The 14,095-nt window shown below is 40.6% G+C and overlaps 1 protein-coding gene across 1 annotated transcript in view; it reads left to right on the forward strand.

Moving 5' to 3' along the window:
- The first annotated feature begins 3,065 nt into the window (after nt 1–3,065).
- LOC145978965 (inactive pancreatic lipase-related protein 1-like) overlaps nt 3,066–14,095 on the forward strand; it is a 42,239-nt gene continuing 31,209 nt past the window's right edge. Inside the window, exons 1-2 of the mRNA XM_083112041.1 lie at nt 3,066–3,333; nt 13,259–13,438. Coding sequence (XP_082968167.1) covers nt 3,264–3,333; nt 13,259–13,438 — 250 coding nt within the window. The 5' untranslated portion in view covers nt 3,066–3,263. The remainder of the gene's footprint in view (nt 3,334–13,258; nt 13,439–14,095) is intronic.

Genomic DNA, 14,095 nt, shown 5'->3' on the forward strand with positions numbered 1-14,095 from the left:
AGTTGCTGAATTACATAATACCTTATAGTATTTAAATGATATGCACTTTATGCATGTCCGTTTGCCCCAACACAAGCCTGTTCGTTCGCCCCGCCTGTAGCCTTGGGCTTTACATTTTCGAAAAAGCTCACCACATGACAGCAGCATGTTGACACAGGCTGTGTATGTCGAGGAAGCAATGCCGTACCCACACTACAAAGCGCAACTTTGGCGGGACCACCATAATCCACGCAATCCTTATGTTCCGCACACAGATTCTTACTGTTTAGGTTTTTGCTAGTACAATTATCCTTACCTGGTCAGGTTTTACGGCTGGATTGGCGTTCTTCTTCAAGATTTCAACCCATGTTCGACACACCTTCTCGCCAATGTTCTGCTTCATACCACAACGCCAACCGATGCACTGTTGCAAACTTCAACGCCAAATTATTCTAATTTTCCTTAGGGACTGTCCGTTTGCCCCAGTGTCCGTTTGCCCCAGTGTCCGTTTGCCCCGTCCTTACCTATAAGGTGTATGCTCTAAATTTAGCATAGAACGAAGCCTAGCTGCCCTGCCTTAGGAGATTCCACGAATATTCTTTCACCTTAGCATCCAGAGAAGACACATAAACAGAGTTGTCAAATTTATCTTTCTCCCACGTTACAATTATTCAAGTTAACAATTTAAGCGTCTTAAAGTAACTGTCAAAGTAACTGTTGATATCGTTACTTCAATTACATAGAAGTAACTCTGTTGAACTTACTGCTTCTTTCTATTGCAAGCAGTTAGTTACAGTTAGAATTCTACAAAACATGTAACTGTTACTTTCAGTTATTGGTAATATTTGATTTGACGTGTATGCTCACAGCGTGCTCGATGATCCAGCGCGTTAAGTGGTCGGCTTTAATATCGGCACAGTTCCCTGCTTTGAGTCCCGACCTGGTCATTGGTGTTCTTTGTGAATGTCAATCCATTCACTCATTCTCATCGTCGCGATTAGTCAAAAGTAGCAGAAAACAACGCTAAATAAACAAGGGCATATTTATTGAGCCCAGGGGCTCAGAACCCTCCTGAAAGACTTAAGTACTAAAATTAAATAATGAAATTGTACTTGTAATAGTATTTGTTCTTATAATCGATGGTTATGTATTCCCACCGAACTTACACGAAGGCAATTACTACGAGGGACGTTCATAAAGTAATAATGTCAATATAGAATACTACAGGGTGAACTTGATGTTCTGGATTCCTTCGGCCTTGGTCTATGGCATGGTTCAGCATCTGCAAATGATAAGTAATTATCACTTTCATATGCCCATAACTTCCTTATCATTAAAGTTTTCATAAATCTGATTTCACCACTGAATTCCTGGCGAAATTCTAGCCCAAAACGACACCCCACATGCCCCCTTCCTATTTAGAGAAATGAAGTTGGATCCAAGGTGGCGGTCACCAAGATGGCGGACGTTGTCATGACATGCACCAAAGAGTTTCCCCCTAGGCCTAACATATTACTACCATGACCAATTGCAGCAATCTACACCCCATTTCCTTTTATAAGGGGTAGTCAGGGACTTTTGACAAAACACTAGCCTTTGCGAATGCATCAGCCTTTCTTCACATAAACTTCACCCAGAGTGATACACTTCTCCCATCGATGTACCAACTTTCGGACGCCGTTGTTGTAGAAGTCCTGTGTCTGGCTATCCAGGAAGTCATTCACCGCAGAAATGACGTCATCGTTACCATTGAAATACTTCCCACTCATGGGATTCAATTTACGGAAAGAGTAAGAAGTCACTCGGTAAAAGATCTGGGAAATAAAGAGGGTGAGGGTGAATTTTGAAACATAAAGTGCCTGCATGAGTCACTGTCTCCTGAGTAGAATGGGCGGGGGCGTTATCGTGGAGAAGCTGCACTCCTTTCGTCAGCACTATGTTATGCATTACATTATGTTAAATACTGACCAAAATTAATGTTCACTTCCCTTTCGATGGCTGCAATGGTAAAATGACGGGCTGTGAGAACGAGGGACTCCACTTTCTTCACAATTCCGGGTCCTTCACCTTGCAGACAAGTTCATCGTGGATATATTTTGCAATTTTTCCTTTCAAAAATAAAAAGCGAATCACACATCGAACTTGAGCTGGCTCCACGTGCGGCGCCATCTTAGTTTTCTGGCCCTCTAGCAGTGTTCCGCAGTACTACTACGCACGGAATGTGTACCAATCCGAAAGCTTAAAGACCAGAAGGTCTTTGCACAACAGTGCAAACTTACAAATAAATGGCACAATTTATTACTTTATTAACGTCCCTCGTATATTAGGTCACACGGCTTTGAATGTTTGAATGAGAGCACCAAAGAATATGTATGTGGTTATGTGTTTAAACTTTAAAGTAATGTTTCAAATAGTGTACGTACATTAATTAGAGACACTCTGGATATAGTCTGGTTGAGGCAATAAAGTGCCGAAAGTTTCTGCTCCAGAATTTCATCGCAGGGTACCCTCGTAAACAGACTTTAATATTTCGAGACCGAGAATCATGCTGGAAAATCGAGATGACTGATTGATTGATTTGGTTTATTTTTCTTCGCTTTTCGATCACCTTTGGCTAATCACGTACATGAGGATGAGTGATGATAAGGCCAATCAGGCAAACGAAGTAGACTTGAAATAAAATTTTGATTCACATTATTGTTAAATTGTGAACTCTTATTTATTTGATTTTGTTCACTAAGCTAATGGGAAACGTTTAGGCCCGTTAAATCTTAAACTTTTAGTTTCCTTTTATCGTAGATGACTGTCACTCTTTTGCATCCACGTCACGCTACGAGACTCACTACGGTTTTTCAAAAATAGATGACGTCTTACGACATAAGTTAAAGTATGGTGACCCACCTTTCTGACACCGCCTTGGAGAAAAAAAAACGCAAGACATGTTGAGTGAGCGTTTAAAAGAGAATGTTCAAAACACTGGAGCCGCTTGGAGAAAGCGAACGGCATCTGGAGAAAAATATGCCCGAGGCTGTTACATAATCAACATCGGCGTTGAAGAACGGGGTTTTGGAGGGGGCAAGAGCAAACACACCAGAGCCCAATATTCGGGCATTATGGTCAAAGGAAAGTGGTTGTAAGACATTCACGGACCGTGGAGCGTCGTTCAATAGGTCAAGGTGTGACTCTCCCGGGTAGACTTAGTCTTCTCTTCCTATAGACTGGGTTCTTGTCTATCCACTCATTTGAAGACTGTTGTGTGAAGATTGTTGACTGAATTAGAAACGATGCACTGGAAACTATCTGTAATAGTGATTATAGTGGCGTCTTTCAGTAGTTTTACTGAAGGAGATAGTGGTAAGTGATCTCTTTTACACTATTCTTCAATTATTGTACGAGGGTGTATCAAAAAGGAACAGGACCAATAGCATAATTTTAAGACTATGGTCTATCATCATTATCGATCTCCGTGGCCGAGTGGTTATCAGAGCGCGATACGATGATAGGGGTCCCGATTCGAATCCCGGCTTTGGCCTGGGTGTTCCTTGTGAGTGTCCCTTCATCATATCACCGCATCCTCTACTTCGCGATTAGCCAAAAAGGGCAGTAAAACCAAATTAATCAAGGGGTCACAGCTTACACACCAATATTTTAGAGTAGATTTATAGTGAAGTTCATCTTTTAATGTTTTTCTACTTTAATTTTATCTCCAGTTGTGGAAATGAAATTATTACTTTGTCTATTCATTAACTTGTTGCTATACGCAGTTGTTAAAGTAGTGTGTTACAAAACCAGACGCCTTTTGTGCGATTCCCAAGTTTGACATTCGTGTTAAATTGTCTTTTCTAAATATATATGTTTCGACTTAATATTCATCGTCATCGTCGCGATTTAGGAAAGTTAGAAAGAAACTAATCAACCAAAAATATATCAGTAGCAACAGTGAATCTGTGAAGCGTTGTTCCATGCATGAGAATAAAACCCCGTTTTGGAGGGCTTGTAGCATCGGAACGAGGTCTCAACACGTTATGACAACACCCAAATTTCAACTTCACCTCCACGTAGTACACCCTGAACTGCATTGTTGCAGACCAACGAGGCTCGTCTTGCCGTCTTGTGTCTATCCTTATGAACTGGGTGCTCCTTTAAAGCCTCAGCTTTTAAGTAAGTTAGGGTATAAATTTTGTTTGATTCACTGATTTGGATTATTTTACTTCGCTTTTCCGCCACTTTTGGCTAATCGCGAAGATGATGTTGAGTGACGATATGATGAAATTTATCAAGGGACACTCACATAGAACACTCATGCCCTGGCCGGGATTCGAACCCGGGACTCCTGGCGTCGTAGCGCGTTGTGATAATCACTCGGTCACGGAGGTAGGCGACTAGAATATAAAGTTTTTATACTCAGAGGAATTGATGACTGTAACAGTTTTAAAAATTGTGTGAGACAGTTTATGGCAGACATTTTATTTTCTTGTTAGGACCTTGTCCTTAAATTAGTTTTAGTTAAACGAATGATCTCCGTATTACGGGACGGGCAAAATAGCCTATGTGCCCATAATAAAGTAAAATAGCTTTCCAAATTTTGACTCCAACGTTCAATCCACTTGTCAAAGCAGTAATTCTTTGACAGTCTGTTTAGCAAACCCGAAACAACGTTGTTGAACTCACTGTCTGATTGAAATGGTGTTCACGATGCCCTTTTACCACAGCCTTTTCAATGGCATCAGTGTAGTAATGCGCAGTGACTAGATTGTTTACGAGCTACATGATCATAAACGATTCGAATTTCGTCAAACAGAAACCTGATTTCCACGCTCTGCTGTAGCTTCAAATCCATGCTGAGATCTTGAAACACATCCTAACAGAATGGCTGCCTCTCGCCAACTGAGTAGTTCCAGAACAGTGGCGCTTCTCTCGTCACGTCATTCAAGGTCACGCGTCCATGTAACAACTGACGAACGCAATCGCGCGCCGATTAAACAGAATAAAATTAGTCCCGTTCTTTATCGATACACCCTCGTAAGAAAAAAGTGAATGTGCTTGTGGTTTCTGGGAAATAGTTCATTTCTTCTGTGTTACGTAGTTCTGGTGTTATAATGCTCTACTACAGTTCGTAATATAAGTTTTTTTTTTCTAAATTTAGAGATGAAAGGGGGCCCGTTTCGCGTATTGTCGCTTCAGTGTTAGGGAGATTTCACATCCATGCGATGCGTGTCGCGTGTCATTTCAAGAATTTTACTTAGCGAATTGTACATCGTGTCGCGCTGCTACGGTGTGAAAACGTTGATATTCATCGGTTAATTTCAAAGTGAGACGTGCGACGTGTCGTTTGTCGCCTCGATCTGAAAGTTGCGTTAGATGCTACAAATTCAATGCAATCTAGGACCTTGAAGGCAGCTTTCATAGATCTTTCATACCGAAGCGACAAGCAACGCATGAATCTTGAAAGCCATCCTTCAGAAATAAATGCAACTTTTCAAACCGAAACGACACAGCAACCGGCACGTGTCGCTTGGAACTTCCCTCAGTACCGTCTCTTAGTCTGTTGTTATCCCAAGCGTCGTGAATGCTCTATTCTATACGGAAGGTGTCCGTGTCACTTGTCGCTTCGGCGTGAAATCTCCGTGTCGCTTCGATCTGAAAACTCCCTCGGACGTAATTGACAAGCTACACGGGTCCCTCCAGCCTATTGTAAAAAAACATTCACTGCGCCTGCGCGACCAGCAGACCGAGGCGGCAGCGACAAGCCACAAGCGTCACTTGGATATGAAAGGTTAAGGTTGCTTTTATTTCCGAAGCTTCGTTTCCAAGTGACACGTGTAGCTTGCCGCTTGTCATATCGGTCTGAAACCCCCCCGCAAACTGGGACCGCAAGTACGCCGCTGCTGTGTCTAATACTTGTTGCATAAGTATGCATTTAGCTTTACGAGCAGCTTATTTATACAGCTTCCACAAAAGGAACAAAACAAGTCATTGCCTCCGTTTAGGTCTTGAATGGTATGTACATTGTTTTCTTTTCTTTCGAGTATTATGCACAGGGTCTGTTACGCGGTGTCTTATGTAAATGATCATGACGGCACGTACGCAACAGGAATGTTTGTCGCTTATGCCTCTTTGAATTGCAAATACTACCCGGAGGAGCAGCCGTTCAATGAGCGATGATGTAAGAACTAAACACACGTGCATCATTTACCGTTTGTAGTGAATTAAGCATTTCCCTTGGGTTAACAACACCTGAGAATATAGGTATAAAAGGGGAGTGGTAACTAGAAATCCAGAGGTGCAAGCAGGATGCGAAATCCCGGAGGGGACAGGGGAGATCTTTTGTTTTAACAACAATATAAACAATGGGAGTCGAATATTCTTTACTGGAATAATATCGAAAACATACAAAAAGAACGGACAACAAAGAACCTAATCTCTAAGAACACTGAACCCCAGCAATCTCCAGAACAAGGAAATTAGTCCGACTTGTTATTTCTTCTCTATTTCTCATCGTCTTCGTCAGCTACCGCAAAGTGTATAAATATATTAATAAAACACGTAATAGCATTGAGATGTGAATTTTATGTAGCAAACTATTATCTTCATAATGTCTTTTAATTTTTGCTCCTCCACCTCAGTCGGTAACGCGTCTGACTACCATGCTAAAGGTCCCGGGTTCGATCCCCGGCCGGTTCAAATCTGGGAACTTTTCTAACGGTGGAAGCGGCCCCGGCGCCCACCCAGCGTCGAATAACATGGGTACCTGGGGGAAACCCTGGGGGGCAAAGGCGGTCAGGGGCGTGATGCTGATCACATCACCCCCACTCACGACCGGATCAAGAAAGTGTGGGGCGTTACCCCCACACCCACTATACGCCTTCATGGCGTGGTGCTAAGCACAGGGGAACACTTTACCTTTCTTTACCTTCACCCTTAGTCACACAAATCATTGTTCATATCATTCATAGTATCTAAAAATCTTCAATTTGTAATCGAATTTTGAGTGATGGACAGTCGATATAGTATATTGTATATTTTATTATATAATTGATTATTTAATAATTGACACACATTTAGCTTCTGTTGAGTTGAGTTGGTATTTTAAGTCCACTTTATGCAGTGATTTCGCACCCTGGGTGCAAGGGTTATTTGTTCCATCATACATTTAATCAGCTCATCAAGCATTCTCATCGTCGCGATTATCTCAAGAGCTAGAAAAGCAATGTAAAATTACCGAAAGCATAAAATTCTCCCTATCATACCGTCTTGTGTTGGAGTTACAAAGATTTTGACTGTCGTTCAGAAATTTTCAATGATGGCGCAATGGTAACGTCGCTCTGTAATCAAGAAGTCCCGGGTTCGATCCGCGGTGGAGGTACATTGCACAGTGGTTCGGATCCAACTTTAAGCTGTAGATCCACTCTCCATTAGCATATCAATGCATCAAGTGGATTTAAAAAAAGATCAATAACAATCTTTTCAATACTACAAAGGCAAGGAAGATAATACTTGTAACTAACGTTTAGTAAATAAAATAAATAAATATACATTTAACAAAAGCAAACATGAGTACATCATGTATCAGAAATATCGAGGTAAGTGGGTGAAGTCTAAGTGGTTACTTCGTTCAATTATGATTGGTGGAATGATGCCTTGTACGAAGCTGTTATTGATATTGATATTGATATGTTGTTTGAAGTCCACTTTATGCACAGTTAGGCTAATCGCGACTGGACCTACAGTTTAAAGTGGGATCCGAACCACTTGTGCCTTCACCGGGTATCGAACCCGGGACTCCTTGATTACAAGGCGACGGCACGAAGGTGTTGGACACGAAGAATGTAAATATATATGTTCTCTAACAGCTTGAACATAACTCCTACATAAACAAAAATAATCTTACATTTCGATACAAAACGTTCTGTGTTCGAATCGTGGTCAGTGAATTGGCGTTTTCATTTACCGCAATCCGAGTTATCCGAGTGTAAACTATATCCACATCCAAAATAGATCCGAGCTTGAATCTCGTTGCACTCGAATTATAAATGTTGGGTTGAATATCTGGATCCTGGATTCGATATCTGTTGCCGGAAACCTAAAACCCGAATTCGATATATTAAGCATGAATGTTGGATCGTATATCCGAGTCCTGAAAGAATCCTGGATCGATATCCGAATCCTTGATCCGATATCCTAATTCCAAATCCCGGATCGTTATCCGAATCCTGAATCCTGATCCGATGTCAGAAACCAGAAACCTGACACCTGGTTCAGATATCTGAATCCTGGATTCGATATGCGAATCTTCCACATATCTTTGTCTCCTTTGTTGCTGTTCTTTCGTCTGTTCCACCACTCATCAACATCGTTACGAATCGTCTGCGAGAGGTAGAAAAATGAAGTAAAATAAAGAGAACAAGAATGTATGCTTCTTTCAAAACACTAAGCTCATTTGCCTAGTGGTTACCATGTGGCGACCAATAAGAATTATGTCCTAGATTTGATTCAGTGAAAAAAAGATAAAATTAGCAGGCCAGAAAATAGAAATTGTTCTTTCTCAGTCGAAACATAGCATAAGAAACCTGAAATTTGAAAAAACAACATTCCAATTAACACTAAAGCCTAGATGCACGGTTACATGAACGTAGCGAAATAAAGAGATGAATATTAACAATGAGAAAGGTAACGCAATGGACAAAACATACAGGAAATGAAAGGAGGGTACAGCATAAATAAGTTCCAAGGGAACCGTCGTCCAAGTTTCGTTGGAATGTTCCAACCGCTCCTGGCAATAGGTCGTCCGAGCCTTAAACGGATATTTAATAACTTCACACTCATAATAACACAATCGTCGAATGATTTCGCAACTAAAAACTATTCAGAAGCACTGACGACAGTTCCGAAAGGGCTGATCACTTTATGTAACGTCCCAAATTATGTAACTTTCAACAGCAGACTAGCACAGTAAACTGGATTGTAAAAATGCATTTGTTCTAAATGTTCTTTCACTTATTCTTGCTTTCATTGTGTTCTTAATTCCGATAAATTATCTGCAAGTCAAACGGGGGCAAAATGATCAAAGCCTAAAAAAATACCATGTGCTTCCTGTACCCTCAATACCGAACCGTACCCAGGACTTTTTATTCTTGGATTCGAATCCGGGACCCCTGGTGTTCTAGTGCGCTGTGCTGAGCACTCCGCCACATAGGTAGATTGGAAGAGAAGATACGACATGTTGGAGTATTAGATATGGCCACCAACGCTATTGCAGCTAGAGCTAACTGTGCAATTGTAGAGTTGCAATATTATGGTCCAAAGTTACGAAAACAATTCAACTCGTCGGTATCATACTCTGTGCTCAGAAATGATTTTTTAGCAGGCAATTTCTTCCTCACTAAGGCATATCAATGATACGATTTAAAAAGTCAGATCTAAGTCAGTAAGCACAGTTACATTTTGTATGTGCAACAATTTTGCATATAGCTGTACAATGATTCACAATCATTTCACGGGAATTACTGTGTATTGCTAGACGGGAAGTTAACTCTGAAAATAAGTTGTAATATATTACGTACGAACTCCATAACGGTAAAAAACCTCTTGATTTACCTATTAGTACCAACAGTACCCAGTTACTTACCAGGTCTACGACTTGACACTTCCCCCACTTGACAAAGCATACCCAGAAACCAGTTTTCAACCTCACTTCAGCTAAAAAGTCAAATATCTTACTTGTACGCATGCAACAGCCTGTTGTCTGGTTAAGTCACAGGAGGTTTTAGATAATGAAAGCGAACTTTCTAGTGGAAAAACAGAACTTATCGTATCTTATGAATTCTAATGCACGAAACTTTAATTTGGCTAACACCACTGTTGTTAATAAATGCGACTTGGTCGTTTGTTACTAAAGATTCGTAAACATTACACCTATACACATGGGGGTCCGCATCACTTTTTCTAGGGAGGGGTAAGCAATGTAATTTTTCTTCAAGGGGGGCAAAGGATGCATAATAGTTTCCATAATAGTGATGTCCCCTCAAGAAACGCTATTTCAGTCTGAAATTATCATTTTCCTTCAACGCCCTTATAACAATTAAAATAAATTATTGTGACTGAAATGAAATTATGTGTTAATTTTAGGTGTACATTCATTTTCCATAGAGGAGAGCCCCCTTGCCCTCCTTTCTGACGTCCATGCCTACACGTGCTATAGATGTACTTTTGATGCATCAAAATACACAGAAATGCATCAAAGAATCAGGACATTATAATTTCCAGGAAACCGAAAGTACACTTTCAACACTTTTAAGTTACACTTTAAACGTTCTGTTCACGTTCACAATTAATTCGCAGCACATACTAAGTATCTTCTCTCAACCGACCAAAACAAATTGTTAAAATTGCTTTGCATTCACTCGTCTATTTCACTGCATTTCATGAAAACCTGTAGACCATATAATTTAATGAGCACTATAAAACATAGATGGCACTATTACACATTGATTTTAAAATAGTTACTTTGCTGTAATTCTTGGATAAACAACAATTTGCTTCTTTCAGATTTTAATGCCATTTGAAACTTTACGTATCATAAAAAGCGAAGGGTTTAATCTAGTGGTAACTTTAAAACGTCCTCAGCCACTTTGTTCATAAATGTGCAATTATTATTAAATTATTTGTTTATTTACTCTACGGTAGATGAAGTCATCAAATAAAGCTGGTTAAGTATTAATTCTTTACGTCTTTTGGAATTAGACAAATAGTAGAATCGGAAAAAAATCTTGGATAATGTCCACAACAAGAAAAAAAAATGAATTTTCCAAAGTACTTTTCGGGTTACTGAAAAGAAATTTGTCTAAAATGTATTTCTGAATATTTAAATTCGTCGAAGCGTTTTCATCTGTATCCTTGCATTATTGGGATATACATAGTGAAGAGGGAGATTAATGTTTGAGTTCTTAAGTTCACTTTATGCACAGATAAGGTTAATCGATACTGGAGCTACAGTTTAAAGTGAGATCCGAACCAATATTTGCCTGCATCGAGATCGAACACGGGACCCCTTGTTTAGAAGGCGACAGCATTACCTCTACGCCATCGGTTCACTAATTGATTGGCTTACTTAACTTTCTGCCATTTTGGGATAATCGCGACCATGGGAATAAATAGTAATGAGATTTTGCGAATGGAGGGACAATATCACAACACAATACAAACTCCACAGGAGAGGATTATACTGACTGTCGGTCCAGGCACCACAGAGCCTCTTTGGCCTAGAACATGAAGTCACCAGGATGTAGGGTGAAAGCGAGGTTGATTTTGGGGTGTTTTCATTGTTGAAGGTCCAGGAACCCATACAATATAATGGGTTCTACTGGATTCCGAAACAGGACCGGAATCTTTTTTCTCGCACAATTTAAATTCGGTCCAAGTTGTGTATTGTTTCACTTCAATACCGAACTTGGACCCTATTTAAACTGATTCGGACAAAAAGGTTCCTGGATCGAATTGAAATACTTTACAGATTAAAAGGTTCTTTACGGTCCAGAACCCATTTACGCTTGCTGATTTTCTCTCCTGGACCGGAATTGAATTTATTTAAAATTCCTGGACCTTTAACAACCCTGTATATACGTAGTGGCTCTAATATAGGGGCGGTTGGTTGTGGCTAGAACTAGGGGTGCCCATCCCCCCAAGGCCTATGACGCACTCCCCCCAAAAGGTACAACATTCGCCCCCCCCCCCTTTGTGCCGAATTATTTACTCAAATTATTTTGGTCAGAAAAAAATTGCCGAACAATATAATACAGACATATTTAAGCAATATATGTTTACTTTATGAATTTTAGGCTCACTTTCATGTTTGCTAACGTAAAACGTGCAAAACTGCTCACTCTCACTGCCATTGTTAGTGTACTGAGCCGTATTCTTAACAGTTTTTCTGCTCGACTAACCTTGTATTAATGCGAACAGCACGTCCGCCCCCCTTTCTAAACCGATTCTAAAGGCATAAGATGTGGCAGTGGTGGCGATTGGATTCCAAAACTAGGAGAGCAAGGTGTCAAAACTGGAGGGCTGGGCAAGGACAATTTACTTTCCCTTGGCAGATAAAGTTTAGCATAGTGCCGGAGCAAAAGTGCAAAACGTGGGGAGGGCAATTGCCCCCCCTAATCGCCACCACTGAGAGGTGGTGTTACATTTCAACCCCATCGCCGCGATCACCACAGGTAGGTAGAGAAACTGTACATAATAACCATAACTAAAAATCAATAACAAGTCAATCAAACGAAACGATCCCCCGCCATTTTTTTGTGACGCAGGCGTGTCATGAATCCCCCCCTGTGGGCACCCCTGGCTAGAACTAGTAGACTGAAGAAAGAGAAATTAATAGAAAGTGATATAAAAGGAAAGAAAGGAAGAAAGAGAGAAACAAGAAAGTAAATAAGAAGAGAGATAACAAGATAAACAGAAGAACGAATAGCCCCAGATACATCATATTAACTTCCCGTGAATCAACATGCAGAAAATTCCCTTAAGATGTACAGCCTCATTCAAAACTATGTTGCGCTTACATATGGTCACAAGGGGAGGCTATAGGGGAGGGAAGGGATGTCTAGGGAGCCATTCAAAGTTTTTATATATATATTTTTAACCATAACAAAATCAGAACAAGCGACGGAGAAATTTACACTTGGCAGAGGTAAGAGAAGAAGGAATGCATACAAGGTGTTCCTCGACTCTTGTCTCGATTGAAGATGTTTCAAGTAACGAAATAAGCCCTAGATACTTCCTTTGGGGAAGTTACCATGTGAAAATAAGTATCGCCATTCAATTCTGTACACACTGCTGAAATATTGTTTTCACTAAGACATAACTGAAATAACCTTAAATACACTAAACTTTTAAAATCAGAAATCCAAACTACGAATCAATCAATCAATCTATCTATCTATCTATCTATCTATCTATATATATATATATATATATATATATATCGATCAATCAATCAATCAATCAATCTCTATATATATATATAAATGGATGTATGTGTGTGTGTGGGTGTGTGTTGGGTGTGTGTAGTCTTTAAATATAAACTAAATTATATTTTCTTTGTTTCCTTATTTCAAAATTTGTAGGATCCAAACCACAATCCTGCCTAGTGCGCCAAAATATCTAGCTACGGGTCTGGACAACCTGACAATATTTCTTCCACATGGCGGCGCCACAGGATTTCAATCAATAATTCCAAATAACACATTCCGCCATTTGAATCTTACACTTCTTCTTGCAGATAATGTGGAGTCCGTTAGCAGGACGGTAAGAGAAGCCAATATCCATGACGTCAATGTCCACGTGTCCATTGTCCCACCTCGATTACCGAGGCCAAGGATCTTCGGAAGGCTTGGTGGGGGACGTCGCATAGCCATAGGCCCCCGCAGGGACCAGAAGAGAAGGCAACTGGTCTGCTACGGTGAGTACAACCGTGAAATATTCTACCGTCAAAATTTAGCAATCGTTTTCCTTTATGTAAATTATAATATTTTATTTTGAATAAAGATAGATAATGATTATATTTGTACGGTCAATAAATAACCTAATTAATACCTTGAAAAAGCGAAATAAAATGACAGTGCGATGAAATTTATGGGATATGTAGGCGAGGCTGGGGTACGCCACATGTCTGCGAGACGAGTTCCAGACCGCGTCGCTAGGTGGCAGCACTGGCAGGGTAGGGAGGTTGTGTATGTGCAATTTGCCTCCAAGGCGCCAGTCAGTCATTCAGTGAGGTCACAGTGTCAGGTGCCACAAAAGAGGTTCAGCGATCCGTGATATAGTTTTTTGACGGCAGAAGGCAACACAATAGTGAAGGTGTACATGAACAGTAGTGTATGCTGTATGCCGAGCTCGGTTGCACTCTGGTTTAGTCTAATCCCCCGACACTCCCGTATGAGGTCATCAACAGCAGAAATGGACTCATCCGTAATGGCATACTCCCCTGCGTTGTTGAGGCACCTGACACTGTGAACGCCATGACTCACCACACTGAAAGACTGACTGGCGCCTTGGAGGCAAATTACACATACACAACCTCCCTTTCCTGCCAGTGCTGCAACCTAGCGACACGGTC

Source organism: Lepisma saccharinum, chromosome 1 (genome assembly GCF_977018435.1).
Source record: "Lepisma saccharinum chromosome 1, izLepSacc3.1, whole genome shotgun sequence".
Classification (NCBI taxonomy): Eukaryota; Metazoa; Arthropoda; class Insecta; order Zygentoma; family Lepismatidae; genus Lepisma; species Lepisma saccharinum.